At 40.4% G+C, this 27,601-nt stretch overlaps 1 protein-coding gene across 4 annotated transcripts; it reads right to left on the bottom strand.

Annotated features, from left to right (window-relative positions):
• Nucleotides 1-1,004: 1,004 nt before the first annotated feature.
• On the bottom strand, nucleotides 1,005-27,085 carry mid1 (midline 1). Of its 4 annotated transcripts, none has more exons than XM_072396973.1 (11): nucleotides 23,136-23,235; nucleotides 13,176-13,897; nucleotides 11,832-11,891; nucleotides 7,575-7,670; nucleotides 6,880-6,987; nucleotides 3,470-3,618; nucleotides 3,248-3,375; nucleotides 2,536-2,679; nucleotides 1,852-2,013; nucleotides 1,553-1,760; nucleotides 1,005-1,443 (listed from the first exon to the last, which is right to left on the bottom strand). In XM_072396973.1, the coding sequence occupies exons 2-11, from the start codon at nucleotides 13,839-13,841 to the stop codon at nucleotides 1,095-1,097; spliced, it is 2,070 nt and encodes a 689-aa protein (XP_072253074.1). In that variant the 5' UTR covers nucleotides 13,842-13,897; nucleotides 23,136-23,235; the 3' UTR covers nucleotides 1,005-1,094. The 4 variants fall into 4 exon arrangements, with proteins under 4 accessions (XP_072253074.1, XP_072253075.1, XP_072253073.1 ...); XM_072396974.1 differs by lacking the exon at nucleotides 23,136-23,235 and adding an exon at nucleotides 20,638-20,845; XM_072396972.1 differs by lacking the exon at nucleotides 23,136-23,235 and adding an exon at nucleotides 19,102-19,283.
• Nucleotides 27,086-27,601: the final 516 nt, after the last annotated feature.

Here is a 27,601-nt window from a genome sequence, read left to right as displayed (position 1 = left end):
CTCCAGTACAAAAAGACATGTCATGGTGAATCTTGTCAGAGGTAGTATTTTGGCTCAGTGTAGGTCAGAGAGGGTCCTGTTCAACAAAAAAAGAAAGAAAAAAGGGACACTTCTCTTAATGCTGGTGGTGTTTTCCTTTTTCACCGTGCTTGTTCAAGCATGAATGACAAATCCAAAATAAATGGGTGTAAACAACAAGTATTGCATTGTATGAAATTATCATCTCAGCGAGACCCTTTTGTAGCTATAGCAGCGCACCACAAAGCAAAGAAGAAGGTCACGCCGGTGATCACATGGAGTCACTTTTATTAGATCTCGCCGAAGCAGCTTAACTGAAAAAAATGAGGCGCAGCTTTCAAACTGCTGTAGTGAGCAGATGAATAATCCCACCTTTCTAAAGTAAAGTGAAACATTTACAGACAATAAATACTTCAAAACTGATGAAATGATTGAGTTCAATTTAGAAGCTGTGAGTGAAACTGTTCTATTGTTATTGGATCTACTTAAATGCTGTTCCCTCAAAGCAAGGAACAAGTAAACAAGTGCTTAATGGCAGAAGTGGCTTAGAAATACAATTCATTGTGACAGTTTTGTCTTATCAAAGTGCTATGACGTAAAAAAAAAAAAGACATTACATTTAACAGTCTATAAACCAATGCTCCACAAACATGTGAGCTAAACAGTCCCTTTGTTACTTGTACTAACAGGTTTATCACTGCCCTTAAAGTGAGTGGAATAGTCTGTAAAATAAAAAAGAAGAAAGAAAGAAACTCTCTTGAGCTCACTGGAAAACATATCTTTGAATTTCAAATTCTAAACAAACCTCTAAAACCACCCTGCAGAGTACTAAACATAATTGTGCAAAGCAAGGAAAAATATTTACAATTGCTTGATTGTGGCTTTTTAAATAATTCCAATGAAATTCAACAAAAGCTCTCTTAAGAATGTAGACCAAGGCCATTGTATCTCATTTGGCTACAGTCTTCTTTTTTTCCCCCCCGTCTCTTTCCACCATCATTTAAAATGTGGTCATCACAGCTTAGGAGTCTGCTCCTTTTGGATGCAAGAGAGAAATTCCAGTCGAGCAAATTTCTTCAGTGGTTGTAGTCTGCCCCCTCTAAGTGATCGGGGATGGGCAGTCCACTGAGGATTGTCAAACATCGGTTCCACACGTTGAACACAGGGCAAACGGGCTGAGCGAAGGTGATGTCGAACGTGTACAAGTGCTGAGAGCCAACAGCGTCGTAGAAGGACAGAGATCCAGAGTCATAGTCCAACAACACCCCGAGACGCCGCAGGTGTGGCGAAGGCTCGAAAGGAATCTCCTTACTGTTGTGCCGCACCACCCACGAGTTGTTGCAGCGAGCCAGCACCCAGGAGGCTGAGTTTTTGCCAACCCACTCGTGCTTTGGTGCGGACTTGTAAGCAATCCCCACGGCAAACCTGGAAATAAAAATGAAAGGCGAAAAATAAGACGACAAAATCTGAAAGCCGTGATCAAAATAAAGCAAAATGTTCCAATTTTCGATATGTAATGTCACATTTCTTTTACCATGTGCTCCCTCCTATCAGAGCCTCCCAGTAATGGCGGCCGCTGTCGATGTACACGTTTCCTGTGACACCGTAGCTGCTGTTACTGGAGAAGCGGTCTTGACTATGGCTCTTCTTGGATGTTGTCTCGTCCCTCTCTACTGTCAAGTTGTCATGAGACACTTTCAGCTTCCGGTGAGCGGTCTTTGGGTCTAATTTGAATGGCTGACCTTAAAATGAAGGTTAGTTTGTAAATTAGATTCACTAACATATCTCTGATGATTCATAGCTGGTGTAAATCAGTAAACAATGTCGGCATACTGTTGGTTTTGAGTTTCCCTGGTTCACTGCTGCGGTTTCCCGCCTGGTTTATGGCTTTCACGATGAAAATGTACTTGGTGCCACACTGGAGTCCATGCACAGTGTAGTGATTCTGCTTGATGTTTGGGACGATCATCCAGCTGTCAACAGAGTTACACAAACCTGCAGAGACGACACATAGATGGTCACTGACAAAGAACAGAAAATTCTTCACGGACACTGTTAAGTTAGCTGAATCTGTGGGAGTGGTTCAATCTATCGCTGCTATTTTTGACTGATCAAACACAGTCTCATTATCACTCATGCGAGTTTGCATGGAGCACTGAGGCGGATAAGAAATTTGATTGATTGAGCATGTTGTGACTGTTTAAGGGGGATCAATTCAAGCAGCCTGCTTCTCATTTCAAACCGGAGACAACATCAAACCCTTTGTATGATGTGCGTCTGGATGAAAATCCTCTTGACTGTTGTTTTTATGTCCCTTCTGTCACAAAATAACATATTGTTTTGTTCCGGATATAACTATCTGCTCCTGCAACACAATATCATGTTTGGATATTGTAACATAGCCCTCAATTTAAAGGCCCTCACAGAAATCCCTTTCAAATTCCTCAGTAACTCTCAATGTTTTCCAACACAGACATCGTACAGCAGTCCTGTAAGAAAGCTATTTTACAGACTTACTGACAACATTAGACTGGCAGGTGAAGATGGCGTACTGAAGCTCATATGATACAACAGAGAATTCATCGTCTGATGTCCAGTGAACCGTGATCGCGTCATATGAGGCTGTGCATAGTTCCTCGCGGATTATTGGAGGATTTGGTGCTGCAAAGGAAAACAAAAGGCTAATGTTGTCCAAAGAGAGCTGAGTGGAATTTAGTCTTCCACACAGCAACATCAAAATGACAAACCAAAAAAAAAATTGTTCTGGGGACCAGTGATGGATAAATAGCGCCATTTATGTGTTTTAGTCTGGCAAGTGTAATTAATATGCTCTGGAGTTCCTCTAGCTATTACCACTACAAACCCCATGCAGAGTTAAATTCTCGCTGCACAACAGGAACCAAACATAAACAATCAAACCTGTTTCATTCAGCAGAAAATAAAGCGACTGCAGCCCAGTATAGTGAGCTTTTTATTTTATTTTTATTTTTCTGTCACTAACTAACAGTGAAATATAAACAGCCTGCTTCCATCACAGTCATAGTCTTTTAATTGTAGGAATCCATAACTCAGGGACTTGGATTTTAAGTGCATGTTCTGAATAAAAGATAATAAAAAAATTAGAAAAAAATAAAGTTATAACTCTAAAGTCTGGCAAATAGATAAAAAAGAGCAAAAAGTCACATACAAGCTTTGTGCCAAGCAACAGAATATTCAGTTTTATACTCACCTGTGAGGTAATCCAAACTTTCTAGCATCTTCTTCTCCCTTGTGAAGTCCAAAGCAAAAGTATCAAAGGTGTCATTCAGGTTAATTTCTGGTAAAAGGATTTGAGATGACGCCGTTGCCATAGACACTCTGTGATAAAGAACACGCATTAGGGGATTTCAACATTCCTCTCGACTGTATCTCCTGTTTTTGTTGCTCAGGTTGGCCTTCATGGCTCTCTTACCTCTCACAGATGCTTTTAGCCGTCTGAAGGAAGCGAGTGTGATCAGTCTCCTTGAGGGTTTGGTCAGCCTGAGTGATAAGAGAGGAGGACCTTTCGATGCACTGCTTACAGCTGGCTATCTGTTGCGCTAACTTCCTCAGTCTCACTGCCTGGGCAGAAAATATGATACAAAAAGATGAATATCTTGGTAAATAACCTATAATCTATGAGGAGCAAACCTGCCAGATGTTGGACTGGATTTCACCTTGCCAAATTAGAAAATCCTGCAGGGGGAAACAAATCTGACTTTTCTGTCATCCTGATCTATGCTTGCATTAGAGGTGTACTTGTGAAACATCCTTCATTACACTGTCAGAGAAACCACATCCTCTTAACTGGCTTAGCAGCTGAGAGCAAATTCACAACCTGTCATGAGGCACGAGGTGAGGAAGGAAAGAGTCTTCCTCTGGAGAGGGCCATCAAAGGAAGCAGGGCTGATCTTATTCTCACTGAACATGGCGCGGCTTGCCACCAGCTCTCTAAAGACATCTAACAGGGGAAGAGGGAAGGGAAATAATTCAAAAGGCGTAGCGCATTTGCATCAGATTTAGAGAGACAGATGCAGTACCCCAGAGCAGATTACTGATGGTGAAGACAATACGACGGAACACACTGTGGTATACTTTAACAGCACAAGGAGCCTGCAAATAAGTTTAAACTAGCTCTATAAAAACACTGCAATGATTTTCTCTTAAAAACACAAGTTAATATATTGTTTTTGACTGTTTCATAAAGATAACCCTGACTGTAATCATGATAAAATAAATACTCTATTGAAACCCAAATTCTAATCATTGGCCTTACCAATCAAAGTTGATCTTAAGCCGAAACGTCAGCCTTAACTGTTCTTGGGTCTACACTGAGCCAAAGAGATGAAAACAAACTCCAACCTATCCATGACCCCTCTGATGAATTGAAACCGCAGACATCAGCCTATATGGTGAGGTGAGGGGACGTGTCCATGGCCACAAGCACCTCTTATAGATGTATTCCAGTCTATTAAGATTTTTCTAAATCTATTATCTCCTTAGACTCCCCCCATTCAGTCAAATTTAAGAGTGGGTTACACAGCTTTTTCTGCACATGAACAATATGTCAATGAGAAAGACCAAAATCAACTCTAAACTGAGTTATTCCCATATGCAGAAGACATTGCTGCTGAGCTGCCTGAAATACCTGGTTTGGAATCTGGGCCTTCCCATCCCAACTGTCTACTTCACCAATTGCCGAAAAACTAGTCCGGCTCAAACAAAGAATGAGCAGTTGCAGGCACCCGACCATTTTTGGCTTATTGGCTGACCAATTGACAAAAAGTGCTACATAGATGTAAGGTAAGAGGAAAATTATGTGTTTTTTAAAGTATTTACATGTTTTCTTTAAAGCTTGCAAATCCCTTCATGTAAATCACACAAATATAATTTTGAGCTTGAGGACAGCATGGCCTCCCTGAAAACATCACCATTAGGCAGTCTGACTGAAAGCAGAAGAACCCTCATACAGCAAACATGTCTCCGAATAAAGTGTGCTCTATTTTCGCTTGTGTCCTCAAATGAAAATGTTATGTGAGACATGCTAAAATGTAGAGTAAAGGCGGAACGAGTGAAGACGAGTGATGCAGTTTGTGGAGTTACTGGAATTAACTATCAATTATTAATTAACTAGCTATGAAAGATTATCTATTTAGACTTTGCTACCATTTTATTAAGGGTTCTTATACATTTTCCATTTCTAAATTCCATAGCCAAACTAATTCTACATTTCTTTTCTTTTTTTTTCTTGTTGGGTTATGTTTGACATGAGCACAAACAATTTAAAGTTTATCAAAAGGGTTCAAATCTAAATGATAACACTTATATTATATTCTGACTGTGTATGCAATTATGCTGGCAAATAATCACCTGAAAAAAGTAGTCCTGTGGGCTGTACTTCACACAAATCACAATGATACCAATTTTCTGCATTTTGTGTGAGCTGCAATGGTAAAACGGTGAGCAACACAGAGCAGAAACAATATTTCTGAGTCCTATTACCGAATAGAAAAATACTAATAATTAAAAAATTTTTTCGCTGTATCACATAATCTACGTTGAAGGCAACCCTGAAGCTTTAGGCAACATGAAACCCAGTCTGATTCAACCTCTCCCACAGAATTTGCGGGGCTTTGCTAACCGTTGGATTTAAACAATATGGAAAAATCATAAACTGTAGGTAAAAGATGGAATTTGCTTATACATCTGTAAAGTGAACTGAAGCAAAAGCACTTATAAAATGCCTTCTTTGATAGCACGCCGGGGTTGATGCCGCTGAAGGATTGGCGTCTGTGAATATATGACCCTACTTATTCAGTACAATTTTCTTTATGTTCATTTTGTAAAAGGATGGTCCTATTTAATGTAAGCTTTCACTTTTGACTGCAAAGTTGCTAGCCTAGGGTAAATTATCTGTACTATAAGGCACCTTTTAACATTAGTTAAGTTCATAAAGCACTTTAGTGAGCAGCTGTGGCTCAGCTGGAGGGTCAGCGGCTCGATCCCCAGTATGTTACAGACCTAAGCAAGATAAAAAAGGCACTACATAAGTGTAGACCATTTACCATTTACAGTGTATTTCTTATTCCTCCATACACACATATACATATCTTGTCGAAAGACACTTCAGCATATGGAAAGGACTGAACCACACACCTCGTTATAAGGAAGCAACTTGTTCCACCACTTGAGCTACATCGACCCATAGTGTCCTTACAGCCGTATGTGCTTGCATAGTGAGCATGAGTTTCCAAGAAATTCAAAACGTGCAAAAACCAAGATGCTAATGACCAAAACACTAACTCACTAAACACAAAGGTAGACAATGCAAGAGGTAAGATCATGGTGTCTATCTCTGCTCATTTTATTTGAGAATTTTAGAAATTAGACTTTGTTTCACCAAAAAAGTCTGAAACTTTTCTTTTTTCAATACTTTTGAAGACATGGAAACTATTGAAAACAAACTTCTTTTTTTTTTTATTTAAGACTGTATGAACCCTACACAGCAAACATTAGCCACCTTAAGTTAATAGTCAAACCGGGCACCGCACACCATTGCTCAACTCAACCCTCAGGTGCTGAGCTGAGCAATGGTGTGTGAAATACCAATTAATTCAGACTCTCATTTGTAAGAAGAAAAACATATTGCTTAAATATTACAAACTCTCTCTTTAGGCAGTAACACTTTGAAGATACATAGTTTTTTACCAACTAACAGCGATTTTTTATTGCTGCAGTTTTAAAAAGATCATCTTGCTCAGGTTTGGAGAGACAAGGCTATTGGCACGGACAAGGTGATAAACAAACAAAGGTTATATTGATACAAAAGGTGATAAACAATACCTTTCCTTCCTTTATCTTGGTCGCTATAATTTGTCTTCGCTGCTGTATGATATTAATCAGCAAGTCACACTCCTCCAGCAGCTTGTTTTCCTGCCGCGATGCATTTACCTGGACAGAACAGAGGTTTACTGTAGATAAGTGTGATAGTGTTTCTACCATTTATTTGCTCGGAATGAATGTTGTGCAGCACGCTTAAATATGTGCAAGTTTGAATTCTTCACAGCATTTATCATGAGTAGCACAATCGATAATAGGCAAACAGAAACGGCCAGGAAATCTAATTAAACGATAATTCTGCCTTGTGCAGAATAACAATCAATTGGCCTTGTTAAGAGTCTCTCTATTTGCTCAAAACACATTTATGATCACAGGCAATTAAAGGTTATTAAAGTGTCACTCAAATCTACAAAAACATGATTTATTGCTGACTTTTAACAAAAGCCCTTGAAACTTCATAGTGAGGTGAAAACAACATACCAACAGTACACAAAGACTGTAAACTACTATTTACAGTCTTCTGAAAATACTTAATTTGCTACCATATTAACTAAATCACAAGTCCATATCCTTGTAAAAAAACTTAATCTAGCAGATACTGTAAAATGCTGCTTTCAAATACAGCAATTCATCACGGTAATAATTTGCCTCAGTAGCTAATAACATCCACCCAGGAAGAGACAGATTAAAAATCTCACCTCCACACGTTGGCAGGTTTGGATGAGTTTGCCCATCAAGCTTTCCAACTCACTGGTCCTCTTGATTAGATTACTGAGGTTGGAATCCAAGGCTTGCTGCAAAACAAAATTGAAAGGGAATATCTAATTACACACTTTCCACTGTCAAACTGCCCAATAAACCTTGGAGAGATGTCTGAGTAGGTGAATGAGAGCATACAGTAAAGACATGTCAGGCTCAAATGTAGTGAGTATATGCTGCAACTGAATCCAACTGTCCACTTTTGGGCTCTGATTAGTATGAAGCTCCCCAGAGTCCTCCCTGTGGTGTGCCAAAGATCCCACCATACTGCCTGCTGAGGCCATGGAGCTTAGCGGAGCATCTGCCAGTGATTTGGACAACTAAACCCAGGCTGTGTTAATCACTGACTGGGATCAAAGGCTTATGTTTCACACTTAATCTCTCACTGTAATTGGGTAACATGAGGATGGTTTAATCTGGGGGTGAGAAATGTCCTGTTACATTGTAAATATTCATATTCTTCCAAAACAAAAGTTGGTGCAAACTTAAATCAAAGTATTCTATCAGTTACAAAGGAGTGGAAGAATTCTGTAATTGACATCTAAAAAAATATTATATTTTCATGTTTCATGTGACATTTTTACCACTGCGTTTGAAAAACATTCTGGTAGAATTTGAAGAATTTGAGAACCACGAGGACCATAAATATTATAGTTTAAAACCAAAACATCGCCAGCTTTGCTTGATATAAGACTATAGGTGTGCAGCAGTTCAGGGCCTCTTTTGCTATATTTTAAGTTATGTGATGTGGTAAATGTTTTCAGAGGGTGACGGGTTTGGACTGCTGGACAGCCAGGCTCTTAAAAATGAAATAAGCTCGGCCTTTACTGAAAAAACACACGGTCTTCGTGGCTGCATATTTCTTTCCGAAACCTGCATGTTGTTAAGCATTAATAGTGCCTATCACAGATGTTGGCTTTTGAACTGTACGCTGCTCTTCTTTTAGTCGAGGACGTGAACTTTCACAATGAATTTCACATTTCTATTCATCACTCTACTTTGCCTCAGTCCATCTTAAATGATCTCAGACTAAGAGCAGGCGGCAGCGTTGCAAGATCTCGTTAATCTGTCTCTATCTGCACGGTAGAGTTTTGAATTGCATTTTTGGATACAGCAACAAACTCTGTTCATTCATAAATGTGCTCATTGAAGAGATTTTCTTCAAGATCTTCAAGATGGATTTAATGTTCTGCTTATTAATATAATTTGAAGTTGTGTTTAAAACAATTTTAAAAAAAAAACTCTCTCCCTGAAAAAAATTATTTCACAGATGCCAAAAATATCATTTTGAGCATCATGCAAGATTTATTCTGGTCTAATACGAAAACCTTTAAGAGTCAAAGATGAGAGCAAAGCAGTAAGAGAAGGCAGGAAAGATCCAAAGCTCGAAGCAAGCAGCAGTGAGACCACTTTAATGTTAGATGTTTCACATTGTGATTTTATAAGGTAAGAGCGTCACCGTATACCAAAATAGCAAAGGTTTCATTGTACTGCTCCCATAAATATGATTTATTCATACTGAAAAGAATGGAATGAAAGCCATTTCAGATGCTGCGCTGCAGGTGGAGGTGAGGAAAGTTCAAAATTCGAAAGTGGAGAAAGGAGCATAACATATTAATCAAACTGCCTTCAAATGCAGCCAAATGTATGCACTTTAAAGACTTCAGTGTTTCAACTGTTTCTCTATGTCAAGAGACACACTAATAAAGTCATAAAGAGCAAATGGAAAAGAGAGGAAACATGAACCGCAGTGTGAGTTCATCTCTGCAAACATTTTGATGTACTCATTTACCCAGTGCTCCTAAAATATAGTTCCTTTAACAACATTAATCTTCCTCACATGTTTAGAGATCTCTCTCTTCAATGTGGTCTCTTTCCTAAAATCATTTAAACCTGATGAGAGGAAAGAATAGCAGCTTCCTTTCGTGTGGGAATGCTTCTGGTCCCACACCTTTGCATTGGCCAGACGCTCTTCCTTCCTCTCACAGTCCTAAAAGGTCACTGTCAGGACCAAGAGTTTTATCCTGTTTCAACATTAGACATTTTATCCATTGGCTGCCACTTCATCCTGTGAGCAGCACGGATCCAGTTACACATCTGTCATTTTTGTTGGAGTTTTAAGTTTTATTTCAACCTGTACTCCATGTACACCCTGCTAACTCAGCTCTTCAATTGTCCTTTATTACATGCTCATTTGGACTTGTGGGTTTTTACTGTAAGAATAACCTCAAGTACAGTACATAGTGTGGATTTTCCACTTATAGGTGCGGTAAATAGCATTGATCTTCTTGTCACAGAAATATGTTGGGGTCTGGCACATAACAGCCCAACTAAGATTGTAAAAAAAAAACACCGTCGCAAACACGATTCCCCCGACAGCAGCAGACTGCTCCAGCCGGACAACTGACACAACATAAAAAATGCTAAGGAATGGCCACAGGGACACAACTAATAGCTCTAGAAGTTGACTTCAAACTCCCAAAATAGTAATCTGATCGACTAAACATTCGCAAAATGTGCTAGAACAAGCCTAATATGGAAGCAATGACCCACAGTCAACAGGACCCTAAGGATTCCCTCACACCCACTGTAAGACCGATCTTACAAATACTGCTGTCTTGTATTCGTTTTAATGAAAGAAGCATTGTTGCTTTAAAGTAGTGATACTTGGATTCATTGCTATCATTAGACATTTGGAATTTGGAAAATATCTTTCAAATACGTTTTTTCCTACTTTGACACATAAAAATGTTAATTTGTGAAAAGAGTCATCAGAGGAAGTGAAGGCTGATTCCAAATCAGTTTGGAATCTTAATGGTTTGGATTAGATTTGAATTAGAGATTGCACCCAAATAACAATCATCGATCACATCAAATGTTTTATGCAACATATCTGCATCCAGTGGACAACATAATATGCCTTGAATAGTATAATGCAATATTACCTTTTCCAATATATTGGATGGTGTAGATGCAAAGACGCATATTTGCATCTATTGAAAAGCTTTCGATTAATGTTTACAGTCTACTGACTGTTAGGTTTTCACAGTATGTCAACCGGAATTTATATTTTTGATTAATTTGGGATGTACTGACCATCAACTGACCATCTGACCTTGCAGGATACTTGCATACAGCCAAGGATACAGCCAAGATGCTCATTTCTAATACTGACTTTTGGAAAATTATGACACAAGGTCATGTGAAAGTATGACATATGGAAAAGAAACAAGTATCTGACCATGGATTTCATATGCTTTAATCATTCAGGAAAGTCGGCTATTTAAATGAGTGTGGCCTTGTCACTTTTTATTGGGTTTGCATTTGTTTAGACTTGTTTCTCTCTGTGGTTTAAATGATTTCATTTGAATTATGGGGTATGGCTACCTTCTGTTTCTATAGCTCTGTGACTGACTGGAGAACTGAGTTTATCCCTTAACGCTGCAGTCACTCCTCTGATCTTCAATCGTAATATATTGACAGAAAATAATCACAGCTATGGTGCCAAACCAGGGTTGCGTCGCAAAATGCTCAGATCAAAGGGACTTTCAAAGAAATGCGCAGCCTACTGGCTTTAAAAGTGTTAGAAAAATTATGGAAGCTAACACAAAGCTTAGCGACATGCTGCCTGGGTCTTGTCCTGTATGACATAAGAAAAATCTTTTTTGTTTTCTTTTGGACTGGAGTTTCCATTTCCACTTTCACCGAAGGCTTCTAACAATGGAAGTATAACAACGTATAATGGGGGTCAACAGGGTTCAATGATAAATATGTGAATAAGTGGAATACAACACACAAAAGGACACCAAGCATGTGAATTCTGAACATAAGTAATAAGCTAATCTTTTTGTACAGAGAGAATGTATCATACATTAAATAGCTGCAACAATGTAGAAGATTAAGTGGATTCTGTACATTTTACCTCCTGAACTTTACTTCATTAATCATCTGGAGGATGTTATTCGACTTTAATGTTGACATTAACGACTAGATGACATAATAAATACACAAGAGACTCAAAAGCTAAACGAGATAACGGGTGCATTAATAACCACCACATCGCCACCTTTCTTCAGAACATTTTTCACTTTAATTTGCCTCATTTTTAAAAGGAAAAAAAAACAACTTTCAGGATGTGGCAGATGGATACAACAAACCTGTCCCGATCGCATAGTTAAAGAAATCATGTCGATCACCTGGTCTGCCTCCTGGTGTGAAAGATCACGCCCCACAGAGGGAAAGCGGCCAGGAGATATCTGCCCAACGACAGCATGATCAGACAAGGGAGAGAAGTTAAGACGAGTCCTCTGACCTAACGTCCCAAAATGCTGCAAAAAATTGTGTGCATCCAAATTCCACTGTGACCAAGCATTGTGAAAGAATGTGCGATGGGCACAGAAAGGGTTTGGAGTTTTATTCATGATGCAGAAATCCATCCTTTAGTGAGTCATGCATGAAGACTGTGAGCGCTGATGGAAGGAGAGGGCATACTTTTTTCATGCAGTCTTTGCCATGCAGTTTATCGGATAAGATTTAGGAAGGACTGGGGCTAATTTTTTCATCCAACAATCTGAAACCTTCGTTTACAGTTAACTTACTATCCCTGTGTCAAAGGCTCCACAATAAAGTTCCATAGCACTGCTCCTTTTTATATTAGACCATAAAACGTTCTTAAGATGATGCTGAAGCTATGGTAAGATGCCCAGTGAGTGAGCAAAATTTCTTGCGATGGCAGCTCATTCAAATTTACAATGAAAAGGAAGCAGTGAAAGCTTTCTATCCCCCGGCCAACAGCATCATCTTATGTTTTATTGATGTCAGGCTAGCTGTTGAAAGTGAGCAGTTCCACTTTACCTGAAACCGTGAGAGCGGCCTTCAACACAGCGCATTACAGTCAAGTCTAACCGTGCAAAGAAGCAATTTTCTGTAGTTATTGCTGTTTATCATAGAAAGTTAATAATGTTTGTAAAGTGCCGCTTTAGGTTTACTTAAATATAACACGAGCAGTACAATTGATGCCAACAATAAAACTAACATAAAGCAGTATAATCTTATGCCTCCATCAAGATGAGAGTCTTGTGTCTGCTTTTCAGCAGGAATATGTAAAAACTACAAAAGTGCTGGCTTTTGTGAAATTTGTAAGAGAAGTGGATCGTGTCCAAAGCGGAAAAAAAAACTCTCAAACTGCGCTGCAAGTTTCAACTTGCACTGTAAATTGCATTGCATTTTTTAACGTCACAGATCATATATGTGTGCTTCTTTAAAGCATTTGTTTCAGATAAAGTGCACACAGAAGACAGTTTGTAATTGGGATCATACGATGCTAAAATCATGCAGCACCAGTGCAAATGTTTATCATAAAATGGAAATTTGAAATATTCATCAGCAGCTTGTGTACCTGTTGTACTGAGATGCAATGAGCTGAAAAGAGGTTTTTGATAAATCCAGAAATCCTACTTGAATTCCATCAGCATAATACTTGTGGGAACGCTTGCATCATAACACCTCAAACATTCCTCAAACGATAAATCATTGCTTACCTTGAGTTTGTCATATCGGTCACTGAGGGCTGCTACTTGGTGGTCTCGATGTCGGCCAACGAGCTTGCACAATGCACAGATCAGCTGTTCATCCGTCACACAGTACATGTTGACCTTCTCATCCTCGTGCTCCAGACACATGAGCCCTCGCAGATGAGAGTCCAGCAAGGGCTCAATCAGTCGGTGGCCAGTGAAAGGCTTCTTGTTTGGGTGGGTGGCCTTGAGACATTCCTCGCAATACGACACCTCGCAGGTGACGCAGGTCTTCACAGCATCCTGTGGCGGGTCCTGCTCGCAGAACTGACACTGCACCCGGTCGGCGGAAGATGTCATGGCTTTGCTATCAGGGACGGCTCGTTGCCGGCGAGTCTCGTTTGGAGAGTTAGGTCCGCTTAAAGAGGCTTTCTGGTAGCGGTCGATGATGTTCTGCAGGGTCACGTTGCGTTTGAGTCCCTCTAGGCCCTTCTGGTTGAGAGTGATGACATAGCGACAGGTTGGGCACTGGAAGGCGCTGATGGACTGAATAGGCTCACTGGGGGTGCAGTGGGAGATCAGGATTCGGTGGGCACAGTTGAAACAAAGACTGTGAGCACAAGGCAAGAGCAGTGGGTCCTCAAAAAGCTCCAGACAGATTGGGCAGGTCAGCTCTGACTCCAGCGTTTCCATTTTCAGGCAAAACAAAGTTGGAATGTCAGCGAAATCCAGGGAAGCTGATCAGCTATCTGAGAAGATGACAAAGAGACAAAATAGAAAATTATGACAACAATAAAAGAAGTTCAACCCTGGGAGGTTGTAGACACCCCTTAAATAAGAGACAATAGTTGCTTATTAAAGTTAAGTTGCTTATTATTAAGGAGATTAAATAATAAAACATGTAAGAGCAAGTCTAGCATGTTTATTAGGCTGCAACATTATAGTCTGTCCAGATTCAGACATGAAGCCTACATAGCTTGAATAAAACAGGCATCATGTGAACTCTGTGATAATTATCAAATATCTATGATAATAAACACAAAATTATTCATCTCTGTCTTGAGTTTCAATTGATTTCTCTTGCATGCTGAATACAAATCTAAATATTATGTAAATATTGTGGGGAGATATAAATATGAAGCAAACTGTAAAATGAAAGAAGAGAGGAAGAGAACACTAGCGAAAACATGTGCCTGCATATAGTGCATAAACTTATACTGGGTCTATTTGGCTGAACTTAAAGAATGCAGCGGTGGCTCATTTAATTTGGCACAAAAACAGTCTGCATGTGTTCTTTTCTATACTGTAGTCCGCAGGCGAGCCAGCCGGTCAGGACTGACAACTCAGCCAAGCAGAAGTCTATTGGCCTGCTTGCTGATGGCTGGGGCTCTACACCATCACAGACACTAAGCCTTTGTTCCCGGCCAGTCAGACACCCCAGCTGCGAGTGGACACACTGTGCTCACAGCGTCTCTCTCTATGTGAACCCTCTACCTCCACTCATTATGTGTGAAGAGGGCAAAAGCTCATTATCAGGACAGTCGAGCACAAGCAGCCTTTTGAAGTTGCAAGGATACAGCAATTACCCCTGAGCAAAAGACCTGGGTTTGTTCTTCCCGTTCTATTCAAATCTTCAGACTTTCGGCTACCCCGCTGTACTGTATAAGACAAGAAGCAATTGTTGCACTTGTCTCTTGTGACTGGGATGCATCTGTGGGCCTTTGTTTATGTGGTATTTTGTTCGTCTCCACACAAAGCGACAAATGCAGGTGCCTGGGAATTGCTTTTGTGGATAAAACATGATCTGTTCACCGTCCATCTTGAACAAAACGTGTAAAACATAAAGCCTTTCATCACAAATATTCTTTGAAAGTTGACATTCTAACGCATTCTCTCAGAATATTCAAATACTCTCACATGATTTCAAGTACAACAAAATTACATCACATGAGCAAAACTGCAACCTATAGCCTTTGCCGATCTTGTCAAACTGGTAATGGCTACTGGTTCAAGCAGACTGTCCTAAATACAAAAGTGAATAAAGCTTTGTGTAATAAACAATGCAAAGAGGCTAATCCTCTGATGTCATCACCTACAGTATAAAATATCCTGAACTTACAAAAAGCTTGTAAAATAACACTGTGGCAAAGAGCCACTACAAACAGAGTTACAGCCCCAAGTACATTACACACTCCTGAAAGCTCTCCCATTCATACATAGTTTACTTTACCCACCGATGGATTTCGCCCCACTTTGCACTGCCGAGACATTTTTGCTGAAGAAAAACTTCTGAACGGAATCATAAAAATGTGTTTATAATGAATGCATCAGTCAGAAACTCCATCATTCTGTAGAGATATGCATCCGGATGTCACAAGTCTGCGCGACCCCAGTAATCCTGCTGCAGAGCTGTCATTAAGCAAGAGATTGAGCAAGAGGTAGCAAGCACAACAGGAAAAGTTGCCCGACAATTCCAGGAAAGCCAGCTCCACCTACAGCAGGAGCTCTGGCCAGCACTGGAAGAAGAGGGAGAGCAGACAACACTGTGGAGCAGAGAGGGAGTTAAAATCAGCAAACAAGCGGAGGGACGGGATCATGCAGAGCCCACGTCCTTACAGGCAGGTCAGTCTCCAACCGGCCCTGCCCATTCAGAAAATCAGAGCATTAGGATCAGTTTCAGGCTTCCTTGTGCAACTGTCCCACTGCTTTAAGCAGCACAATGCCGTGGATTGGAACTTTTCTTGGCATTCCCATCAGGGAGTCTAAAAACTGAAAACACAATCACAGACACAGGAAGAACAGAGGTCTGAGATTCCCCCAACATCCAACCAACAAGGTGATGTGGAATCATTGAGCAATCCCTTTGAAATGTTTCTGATTTATGACATGGAACAATTCAAAACCATATGGCTTTACAGACTTTAAAACAACTGCACAGTCCCTCAGGAAAACTAGAAAGACACTTAACATCCGCTGTAAGACTACAAATGAAGCCAAACGTGATAAAGCATCATCTGCGAAATTCACATCTGTCCCAGCCAGCCCAGATGTAGGAATCACAATGGTACCATCTGCTAACCATATGCCTCTATTTCCAGACAAACCCCATGCTGAGCTCCGTTTTGATTCTCCTGTCATTCAAAGGAGTCTCCAGAGTGACTATCTATACTCAGATACAGATAGACACTGTAAAAACTGAACTAAAGTTCATACAAACATGGGTGTCCAAGCTACAATTCATGGGAGGGGAATGTGACTGGTTTCCCCTGAGTGCTCTCTATACTCTCTCCAACTGGAAAATAATTCTCTTACACAAGGTTAAATCTTTTAGGAAACCCAAAAGAAATATAGAATATGATGATTATGTTGAAATAGTCCTGCTTCTTAATCTCTTTAAGCAAGGGAGTTTATGCAGTCATTTTATGAGACGGAGGGAAGCAGTCTTCCCTTGGCTGCAAAGTCACATGCAAAATTTTACCTTCAGGCTACAGTCAGTGATTTTGTATAGATGAAGCCTGATTATCGTGTTAGACCATATGACGAACCCAAACCAACTGGAGCACATCAGTATTTATACAGTGAATTTATATGCTGTTGCTTTAAAACTTTCCTCGTGTTAATGAGCACAGAAATCCATAGATAATTGATCTTAACCACAACAATCAGATAAGCTTGAGAGCATCAAAGGAAACTGCATAGGCTGTCTCACAGTACTAACACCCAGAATCACATGTGAAATCTAAAAACAAACCACAAAGTCATCATTTTATCTGTGCGTAACTTTTACAAGAATGTTTCTTCAACTGTTTGAGGAACTGTAACAATGCCCTCTTTTTGTGCAAAACTTGCACTGACATTTAATTGCAGTTATCGGCTTAAAAGTTTCAGGGCTGAGGTCAAGGTGCTTAATACTGAGTATTAGCAGATAGATGGGGATGCAAGCACTTAACTGTGATTCATTCTCAAAAGACGAACCAGGGTAGTAAGTTAACATTTTGAGTTTTATTTGATTAGGAAAGTAATAGGTCATTTAGAGATTAAACAATTACGGAATCACAGATATGAAGGCAATTTCCTGTTCAAGCACTCTCTAATCCTTTCGGTTATGGTCTTTTATAACCCTTAATGATAGCTCTGAACCATGTAGACTATTCAGAGTCTGAAAGAGTGCGATTGCTCTTTGTCTTCTTTCCTGGGGCTGACACCTAACATATTTATCTGTAATCCTGTCTTCACAGCGTAGCTGTGACCAATGTGTGGCCAGTTGCAGCTCCCTGCAGCAGCCAGCTCAGCAGCGGCCCACTCAGGCCTAATGTGATTTACAGCTGTGGCGGCACAAGCCAGCTGATTACACTGACAAATCTACCTGATCTGCAGTTGCACACATTACACAGATTAGCCTAATGGAGCCTGGCCCTGACTAACAGCCTCCGATGCCGTTGTATAAATTGTTTTAGAAGACATGTTAATTACTAAACTAAACATCTTGGCAACTTAATCTAAAACACATCTGTCAAACATGATGGCATATACAGAATAATAGCAATGGCCATAAGTTTTTTTTTGCTGGGACAATAAAAGCTTTGGCTGGAGGGTCCCTCTTGAGAAAAGGGGGTGGTTGAAAAACTATCTCTAATTAGAGCAAGAACCGCTCATAATGTGAGTAATACTACATTTTTCATGGAAGCAGAGGTCTAGTGGGCAGTTAAACAAGTTCTTTCCCCCAGTATTTGCTTTAAAGGCTTATTGTCTGTGTGCCACACGGGTCATCCAGGTCAGTATCAGAAGTTGCACTGAACTCTCATTTCCTCTCCGCGGCTTGGCAGGTGGCATCAGCGGGAAAACACCGTATCCTTTCCACAACCACAGGAACTTTGCATAATGTGACTTTCCAAGCATGCAATCCTAACCTGCTCCGCACAGGGCCAGATGGAGGAAATGTATCGCTGAGCATATATATATATATGTATATATATGTATATATATCGATGTAAGCTTTGAATTAGAACCCCAAAATGTCAAAACTTGCCCTTGTTTATCCACCGTCGTCGTCCAAGTAATTAGCAGACGTCATAGACTAGGAATACTCCACTGCTGCAGAAAACACTCAAAGAGCGACATCGTGCGGCCGATCAGTATAAGAGCATAGTGCAAGTTTCTCTGCACGAATTCAGAAACATACCAAGAACAGTTCAAAGGGACATATAGCAACTGATTCGATTACAGTCATTCCAAAGGTGATGCAGACTTTATTTAAGCAATCATAAAAAAGGTTTTGTTCAAATATTTCCCCAAAAACACATGACCCCCACATGTGTTGCCACGGTGACAGCTTGCTATCTATTAGTCACACTAGTGATCAGGAGCTGTGCTGTGGACAGGAGATGTCTGACATTCCTCCTCGCAAGGACATGTTACTTATTAAGAAGGGCAACCACAGGGTGGTTTTTCTTCCTTGGTGCACAAGAGGAGCTCCTATCCTCTGACTAATGATGAATGAAAAAATATTATTGATCAAGAAAAGATAGAAGACAGCTTTACTGTCGCTGCATGTTTGAAAATAAGGTTTAGAATTAAACTACAAGCATTAAGCTAACATTTTCTTTTCTACAGAACACCTGGAGGAGTGCGCATTTTTGAAAATGTTACAAAGCATACACTTAATGAGTGCTTTGACACAGGAAATCTACTTTGTCTACACCCACTCTTTCTGGCGCTGTTTAATTATAAACCCCCCCTGTCTTCTCACTTAGTCATCTTATCCCCTAAGTATTATCCCTGGTTCAAAACGTGAAGAAAAAAGAAGAAAAAAAACACAGCCAAACAAACCCAGGCACTCAAACAGATCCCTGCCTAGAGGCTTGGAAACGCATGACTCACTGTTTTAGTAGAAAAACACAGATGCGCAGTAACATGAAATACAGACCGAGTTCAGACTGACCCACTAACTTACCTGCCTCATGATTCTAGCCATAAACAAGCAGGAAAAGGAAAGAGCCACCTTTAAAGTCAGACAGTGTTGATATTTAGGCTCTGAAAAGCTGATCCAGTGCAATGGTCTGAACTCAAAGCAAAGCGACTTGTCTCTTTAACTCTCTTGGAGTTTCTGAGCCTCTAAGCCGCTCCTCTAAGCCCACAGGAGGATCAAAACTTACCACCTTTTTCTTTGCTCTAACTCAGAACTATCCCATTTCGATGTAGTGGGATGCAAATTGTTCTATAAGCCAATCATATGAAAGGGGCAGGACTTTTGCAGGTTTAATGTATCACTCAGGGCTATCAGGGCATGACGCGCTGCCATAATTCTCAACAAAGCTTTGTTGTTAAGCTCAAATAGACGCGTGGAATGGAACACCACGAAACCTGCATTTTGTGTGACCATATTCAGTCAAAATTTGACCTGGCTTCTCATTATTCTCACCAAACTTAGTCACTGTTATTGAAGTTGGATAAGTTTTTCACACCTAAGGCAAGATTCAGTAAAGCCAAATCAAATATAGGAGTCAATTATAATTATACTCTCCGGAGAGGGCAAGAGTGATGCTCTGTCAGTTGCCCAATGTAAATTCCATCATGGCTAAACTGACGTGCATTAATGTGCTGTCAGTTGTTTTTATTTCTCAAAGCAATCACAAGTCTTTGCTTCTCGATGTGGACACATTCACTGATACGGAAACGTACAGGAAAGCACCGAGGTTGCGACAGCTGTCTCAGAAAGTGTTGAAAGTTGTTTCAGATTGCTGGCATCTTCTCACCAGTCCTCAGCTGCATGGAAAATGCTCCCAGAGCTAAACATGTGCAGGCTGACACGGTTACAGAGAAGCTGATCACATGAAGTTTGATCAGTTTCTCAGCTCACTGTTAAACCATTAGGTTTGAGGGGGACATTACCTGAAATGACCTTGTCAGCAGCATCAGGTATGAGGTTTTTAAAAAATGCTATCTGTGTGCAAGTCAAATGTTTATACAAAGAGGTAAAACCACAGAGCATAAGGCATGAATTCATTTGGATTACGCCAAAGCCCCTGCCAGGAGTCCTTGTGTTTCAGTTTAGCCTGCAGCGTTCAAAGAAGTATGAGAGGTAATGTGACAGGAAGTAAGGCAACTCAGATTCCTGGGTACACGACAGCAAATTTTGACATGAAAAGGAACATAAATGTGCTAATATCTTGCAGGAGAACCAATGCAAATCCAGTGGTTGGGTCAGCATAATGTGCAGCATGGAAGCATAAGCAATGGAGCGTGAAAGTATTTCAATTGTGTTGCTGAGAAAATTCGCAGGAATGGAAGCAGCATCACCGTGTTATTTGTTTACATCCATTCCCCTGTCCAAGAAAACATTTGCTCCATATCAAACAGTTTGAAAAAGTATGCAGAATCCTGTGGAACGTGTATAATTTAGTCCACTAATTCTGTCCAAAAGCTTGAATATAAGGTCTAAAAGAGACTTTCAGGGAACTTTTCAAGTGTCATCCAGAGTGTATCTTACCTCACAGTCTGTTTGTCAGTCAACCAAACAGTCCTCAGTCAGGGTGACACATCAGTTCAGAAAGAAAACCCAAGAAGAGAGTTTTCTAAAAATGCCAGCTTTCCTCAGAAGCCTCCCTTTACCTCTTACTTTCTGTCAGGGTTCTCCTGCTTCATCTGCCTCGCTGCTATCTCTGAAATTCTCCTCACACAGCCTCCTCTTCTCTAATCCCTTCTAAAGGAAGCCGAAACTGCTCCAAATGATTCAACCAGGCGCCGACTTCTCAGGCTTTTCCCTCTTTGTTTTATTTTGTTGGCTGGGATCATTAACTTAGTCCCATGAGAACATGAAGAGGTAAATAACCCCCCTCCTTCTTATGGGAGGCTGTCAATCACATGTGACGATGAGGTGGTGAGGGGCTGCTTTTAGCCACCAAGGAAACACTCCTGATTGGCCACCAGGGAACAGAGGTGCCCCGCGTGACAAATTGGAGCTGGATGGAATGGGATTGTAGAGAAGCTCCGCTAAGGTTACATGCACATTTATAATAGACTTTTCTACAGCTTACTCATTTACATGTCATTTAAAAGAAAGCCACAGAAATGAGGGATTAATCAGACATGACAGCAAATGCCTATTTCATGCAGCTGGATTTAGGGAAATGCAATTCATGTTGTAAATGGGCAACAGGGTAAATGTTGGGGTCAACCTGAATAATCTCAAGATCTTTAAATGAATCTTTGGTCCAGTCTGAACACTCTGGGGGGCAGCGAGGGAAGCATAAAGCTTCCGTTGCCATGGCAGTGTGGCAAGAGCAACGATGCATCCTGGCTCTTGAGCAAAATGCCACTCTAATCTTTTCACTGGCAAACCTTCGGCTCTCTCTTCACAGCTTGTTTGTTTCTCAGTCAAGCCTACTGCTGTCTGTCACTACCCACTTCCTTCCAACATCCCATGCCAAAGTGAAGTTGACTGCATTTTGTAAGGAAACAGAATGTGTAAAGACACTGTGAGCCAGACAACAATACCTGAGAGAGGTCACTCTCCTCCCGTGACCACAGCTAAACTCTTTTAACTGAGAGGCAGTGAGAAACAATGGGCAAATTAAGCACGACTTCTAGTGTGGCTCCCATGCTTGGCCCATTTTGCACACATTAACAGCATGCTAATGGCTTTGTAAACACCAAATCAATTCTCTATGTAAAACATACAGAAAGCAAAGCTGAATTAGTCTTACATCAGTTCCTAAATGTACACCACCTCTCTGGTATTTACGGCAGCAAGGAAATAAAAAAAGGAGTTGTTATTGCCCTGCCCACGGCAATACAACCTGTCTATAAATTGCCTTTGATAAAGATTACTTTAGTGCTTGCTTTCACACTGAGATTCATTTCAGTGTAATAAGAAGCAATAAAACTCGAGGCATTTACATGGATTTTAGAGTCACTCTGACATTTGATGCCAGTGAAAATGGCATGCTGCTCTCGGGTCAATCCAAAGTCACGCCCTTCTCTGAACTGTAATAAACATCAAATGGAAAATTGTCTGTTTCTGTTTTTATCATTCCATAAAAGAAAACTTGTCTGGGTTGTGGTTTTAGCAACAGTACCCAACTCGCCCTCTGGAAACTGAAAATCCTCGATCCAGTCTGACACATAAATCCTCTGTGGCTTTCTCTCCAAAAATTGATCAAACATGTTTGTTTTTGTGTATTTCTGTTACTTAGTAGCTCAACTCCCAAGTAAAAAAAACTATTTTACCTCAAGTATGTCGTGATGTATCAGCTTCGATGAAAAAAAAAAGAAAAATAACAATTCAGCGAATTGATAAAATTGCGCCCAAACCTTGTAGCAATGTTGAGAACAATTATGGTTATGTAGGATTTGTTTAAGACAGATATTTCTTGTGTAATCCTAGTAAGATTGCCACCAGAAAATACATTAAAATATACTGTAAATGAATTCCCTTATCAATAATTAACAGCACTGTCGAAACAATTATTCAAAATAAATGAATATTCATCCCCATTAAACAAGGCCGTTTGCTGCCTGAGGCAGTTTCTCTGGATGATGGCTGGTACATCAAGCTGCATTAATTGGAAAAAGACCTGCAAAGGGACAGATATGCCCTCCCGAAAAGGCAGATAAGAAGTTGGAACAAAATAGGTTATGAAATGTAATGTTACATAAACTTTGATTGCTGAAAAAGTAACAAGAAATCTCCCAGGGAGAAGCAGAGATTTGTTTACTGCATCATCACCGTGACTCATAGTTACAGTTCACCGTGGTTATTAGCTACTTTCTAAGTGAAAACTTGTCTTATACTAAACAAATACATCTTAGAATATGCATGTTAACATACTTGATACATAAAATAAATCATAGAGTAGAGTAGACACCTATAAGGCTACTGGGTTAGCAGGACAAACTGCACAAGGCTAAAGCAACCAAACAACAACTAGAACTGCATCTTTCTTGTGTATTCTGGAGCCAAAGAAATAAGAAGTAAAACTGACTTACAGTACATGCTACCATCCAGAGTGATCTTCTAAAACACAGGTGTAAAATGCAACTCCCATTGACAGCTCAGCTCTCTATTTCAATAGCACATGGGTGAGAGAACAAACAAAACCCACAGTAGCATCCCGACTGGTCTCTTTCCACACACCCTCCCTCATTGCTAAAGCTCCCACCCAACCCCAGCCCCAGCCGTATGCTCATGCAAGCATAAATCATGTCCAGGAAGCGTCACTTCCACTGGGCCATTTCACGGATACTGTCTCCATTAATGCTTGGGCCTATCATCCTCCCCCTTCAGGGGTTGAGCAGTTGCCCCTGACTGCCCACCCTCTCAGCAATGAGACAAAGAGGTAACAAATGGGGAGACAATGGGGGGGGGGCATAAACCTTGGGGGACAAATTTTGATGAGTTTCTAACTACGGAGGCAGGCCTCGAACAGATGGGACCAGTCTCCAGGGCTATGCTCCATCGTTGCATTTAATACGCAGCTATACATCCTCTCAGTAAACGTTGTATTCCTCTGCTCGCTAAATGACACTCAGCAGATCATAGATCACGCACAAGTGAAGGGCAACACAACACAGAATATGTTTACAATATCATGTTTGCTGTCAAACCCCGAGAAATTACAGTAATTAAAGTCTGAAAGTACATGCCTACTTGAGTTAGCATGTGCTTTGGCATCAAGATAGTCTTTTTCATTGCAAACAGCGATCTAACCGGCAATAATTATTTTCCTAACTAGGACAGTGCAGAGCACTCCTCCTTTTGCCAATAAACAATAAGTTGAGGGCAAAGGCTGCCCTCATCCTGGCAAAAGTTCAGGATTTTAATTGCTTTCATTCTCAAGGCATGCTGCCCATAAAAAAGTGACTCACAATCAATCCAAACATCACCCAAACGGATGAACATGTTACAACAAAGCCAATTAACACTGACTGCAGTTTATCTTCTGCCTTCAAGAGAAGTCTTTAATTTAATGCAGGTAAAGGAAGCAGATCCAGCCTTCTTTGTATATCACATTCTGAAGTCTATGTCTAGATGCATTTAGCATGGTTTATGATCAGCTGGCAGAACATATAGGATTGTCATGGGCACTGACCTGAAACTGATTTGCTTCCTGTGGTATTAATGTGTTCACAGTTATGGCACCAGCAGAATCAGCTGTCTCCCTTGTTGTCCTCTCTTCCATCTCTTAATATATAAAGCTTACATATACTTCTATCTTACATGGTTGGATTGGATTTAGTTTAAAATAGTGGTATAAACTGAACAGCATGGTTTTCTTCAGGAGTATTGCTTCAAAGACACCATCAATGTTTAATGTGCCTTATTCGGCTCATACAGAATATGGTTCAATGGTCATTTTCAATTTGCTCTCATGAGATGACTTCCATGAAATTACAATATGTGAATTACGACAGAAGATGAAAATAAAAAAATCAAGGCCAAAAGAAATTCATTTATCATTTACCTTATACTTTGTGATTGTAAGCAGCTCAGTGAAAAACTGTACCGTCTGCTGCTTTCTCACCGAAACAAATATGTGAAGGGGTTTTGGAAAAGCAAGGTCATATGTTATGTTTAGTCCATGCCACAGCCCCATCACAGAAAAGTCTTGGGTTTTGTTTTTTCCCTTTAAAAAAAGGGGAAAAAAGATGTATCCTTTTGAAAGGGTGCGGTGAAAGGCTGCTACATTCTTTACTACTTCGAGGAGTCTGTAATTGCTTCCAGCTTCTGTGGGATCTATTGTAGAGAGCTATTGTCACAGCTTTATCAGGAATCTACCACCAACTCTGAGCTTATCTTATCAGAGATGATGCTGGTGTAGCACTCAACCACTCATGTGGTAACAGCCAACCTCTGAATGCAGTCTTGTCTTACAAACAGCAGCAGCTATTAACGACACCGCCTCTGCAACACAGTCAGATATAAAGTTTCTTTCTCAGCTCTCCTAAAAAGAGGCTTAAGACAGTGTTGTGCCTCCGTTTTCGGCTACACACTATATCACAGTGCTCAGCTAAAGTCTATACTCTAAGATTTTGCTGGAGGAGGTGTAAACATCTGTTGTGGTGTGCTGTGTCGAGAGAGACTGTTAGAGCCAAAGGCGGAAGCCCAGCTGTTGGGATCTGGGTCTGCTGAATGTGGGTTCATGGATGTTTTCTTTATAAGACTATCTGCTTAGGTTGACACATTATTGACACTGTCATTGGCACATTAAGCACTGCTGATGATTATCTCAAGATTTTTTTTGAAGCACATAGACCTTAAAGGCCTGTCGTTGCTGTGTTACAGCTCTCCCTAAAAGTTTCAAAACTAGAGTCATTGCTTTTTCTGCTTCCTCTGTGAATGTTGGCTCACTGTGTCGATACCAAATATCCTCACTTACTCTCCATCAACAAGTCAACACGGCATTCCTTCAAGACAGCGTAGGACGCATTCCTCAGTTTTGGCGGGTATAGCACATTCTCTGGAGTTTAACAGGGACAAAAAAAAATCGCAGTGCTATCGCTGATAAAATCAGCTACAGAGTGTACCCATGATTTCACAAAATGTTACAGTGGATCATTTCCTATAGATTTGCTCCTACCATAAGCATAACTTGTGCTTGATTTACCCTAACCCTGCACCTTTGAAAATGGGGCCTGGTCCTTTCTCCATATTAAAGATAAATCCCCATAAAGTGACTGTGCACATGCACTTAGAGCACCCAATTCCCTCACAAGACCCCATTTCCACACACAGCTATTGGCTCTGACAATGAGATCGACCTGGAAAAAGCTCTTGCCCTGTCACAACAGTCCGACCCAGAGAACTCACAGCTGCAAGTGGAGCTGGCACTGCTGACTCTGGTTTGCAGTGGACTCTGGTTTGTTTATCATTTGGAATGAAGATTGAAGAACCAGAGCTATGTAATGACATCAAGAGTGAGTTTCAGATAACAAATCTAAATCACCAGACATCCGAAGCACTGAGATACAATAATCTGTTTAAACTGTCTTCTCTGGACAGTTCATAATTCTGTAAAAGGATAGAAATATTAATACTGGTTGCCTCGGGCATAAAAAAGAATAGTACCAAAGAACAAAAGTTTGATTCAGTCTTCTGAAAGTGAAGCAAGGAATAGCACATCCAGATGCTTATATAAAGAAAAAAAACAGAAAACCCAAATGAGTTCACCAGAGTTATTTGGCAAAAGCACACATACAGTTCTCTCTTAGAAAAACATGGCATCACTTTGGTTCCCACCAAAACAAAAAATATGAGGAGAAAAGGCCTGCTAATTAAAAACCATAAACGATCCTGTAAAGATAGAAAAGCTAAAAGAGTAGGAAAACAAAAGTATGATAACAAGCCTGTTCCTGTGAGCAGGAAATGCGGAATGAATAATTCTTCCAGCAGCTGTTTTATGAGGAAGCTGATATATCAGAGCTATATGCAGCTGTCAGCAGATGTGATGCATGTGCAAATAAGAGTGTACATATTATCAAGGCAGCGTGTCTGGCTTTTCTACTTGGATCAACTTGGATCAACTAAATGAGTTACACATAAAGTTTAATGTGTCTTCCTGATTTTGCACTATTGTTCATGTATGAAGACTGCAGTGTGTTGATTCCTCACTGACTAAATTAGAATCCAGGTAGGACACCTAATGTGCCATGATTGATATTCTGAAATCATTATTGTCGATTACAAGAGGACTTCAAGTCGCCCCATTACTTAGCCTGAGATTATTAGCATTGATTCTAGGTACAGCAGAAACAAAATGTAAGACTTTGCACCAAATAAACTTCCATTACCACCAAATGCTTCTTGATTCTGTCTTACCTGCTTCCCCATGGCTGTGGTGATTCGTGTCACTCCCTGGTGAAAAAGGCTAAAACTGTATAATACTTTAAGGCAGCTGGTGCTTCTCCCCTGAGGTAAGACAGACAGGAGACAGAAGACTGAAGGTGTTCTGTCTACATGTACACTCCTCTTTACTGGGGTGTGTATTCACACATACCTCATTGACACACACACTGCTTCTCGTCTGCTTTACAGGTTTATACAGGAGAATGGAAAGCTCCTGAGTGGAATACTTAACCCTTTGGTAAGCTGGAATTGAACAGTATGGAAGATATGTATTCTCATGCAGATCAGCCAAAAAGCCCACCTACTTTTCCTCTGACAGAGGCGCTATTGATATATAGCATTGATTCTTTTATATTTTGGTTTTTTTTTGGTGGTAATGAGAAAATATTAATAAAAATGTCAGTCTAAGATGGAACCTGACATCAGATGATACTGACAAAGGGTGTATATTCATTGGCTTAGTTGGGTTGATTGTGTTACCATGCACAGGCAAACAAGGCTCAAGGGTAAGACTCACAGAAGCCAGGAGGCAGGGAAAAGCAGGGGGGAAGGGGAGGAAAAGAACGTACTATTAAGCAAGAGAGAATTAGTTTTCTCCACCCTAATGAGA

This window comes from Leuresthes tenuis, unplaced genomic scaffold (genome assembly GCF_036924035.1).
Source record: "Leuresthes tenuis unplaced genomic scaffold, fLeuTen1.0.hap1 SCAF_12, whole genome shotgun sequence".
Lineage (NCBI taxonomy): Eukaryota > Metazoa > Chordata > Actinopteri > Atheriniformes > Atherinopsidae > Leuresthes > Leuresthes tenuis.
The sequence above is the reverse complement of the archived record's forward strand: the minus strand, read 5'-3'. Positions and strand labels throughout refer to the sequence as shown.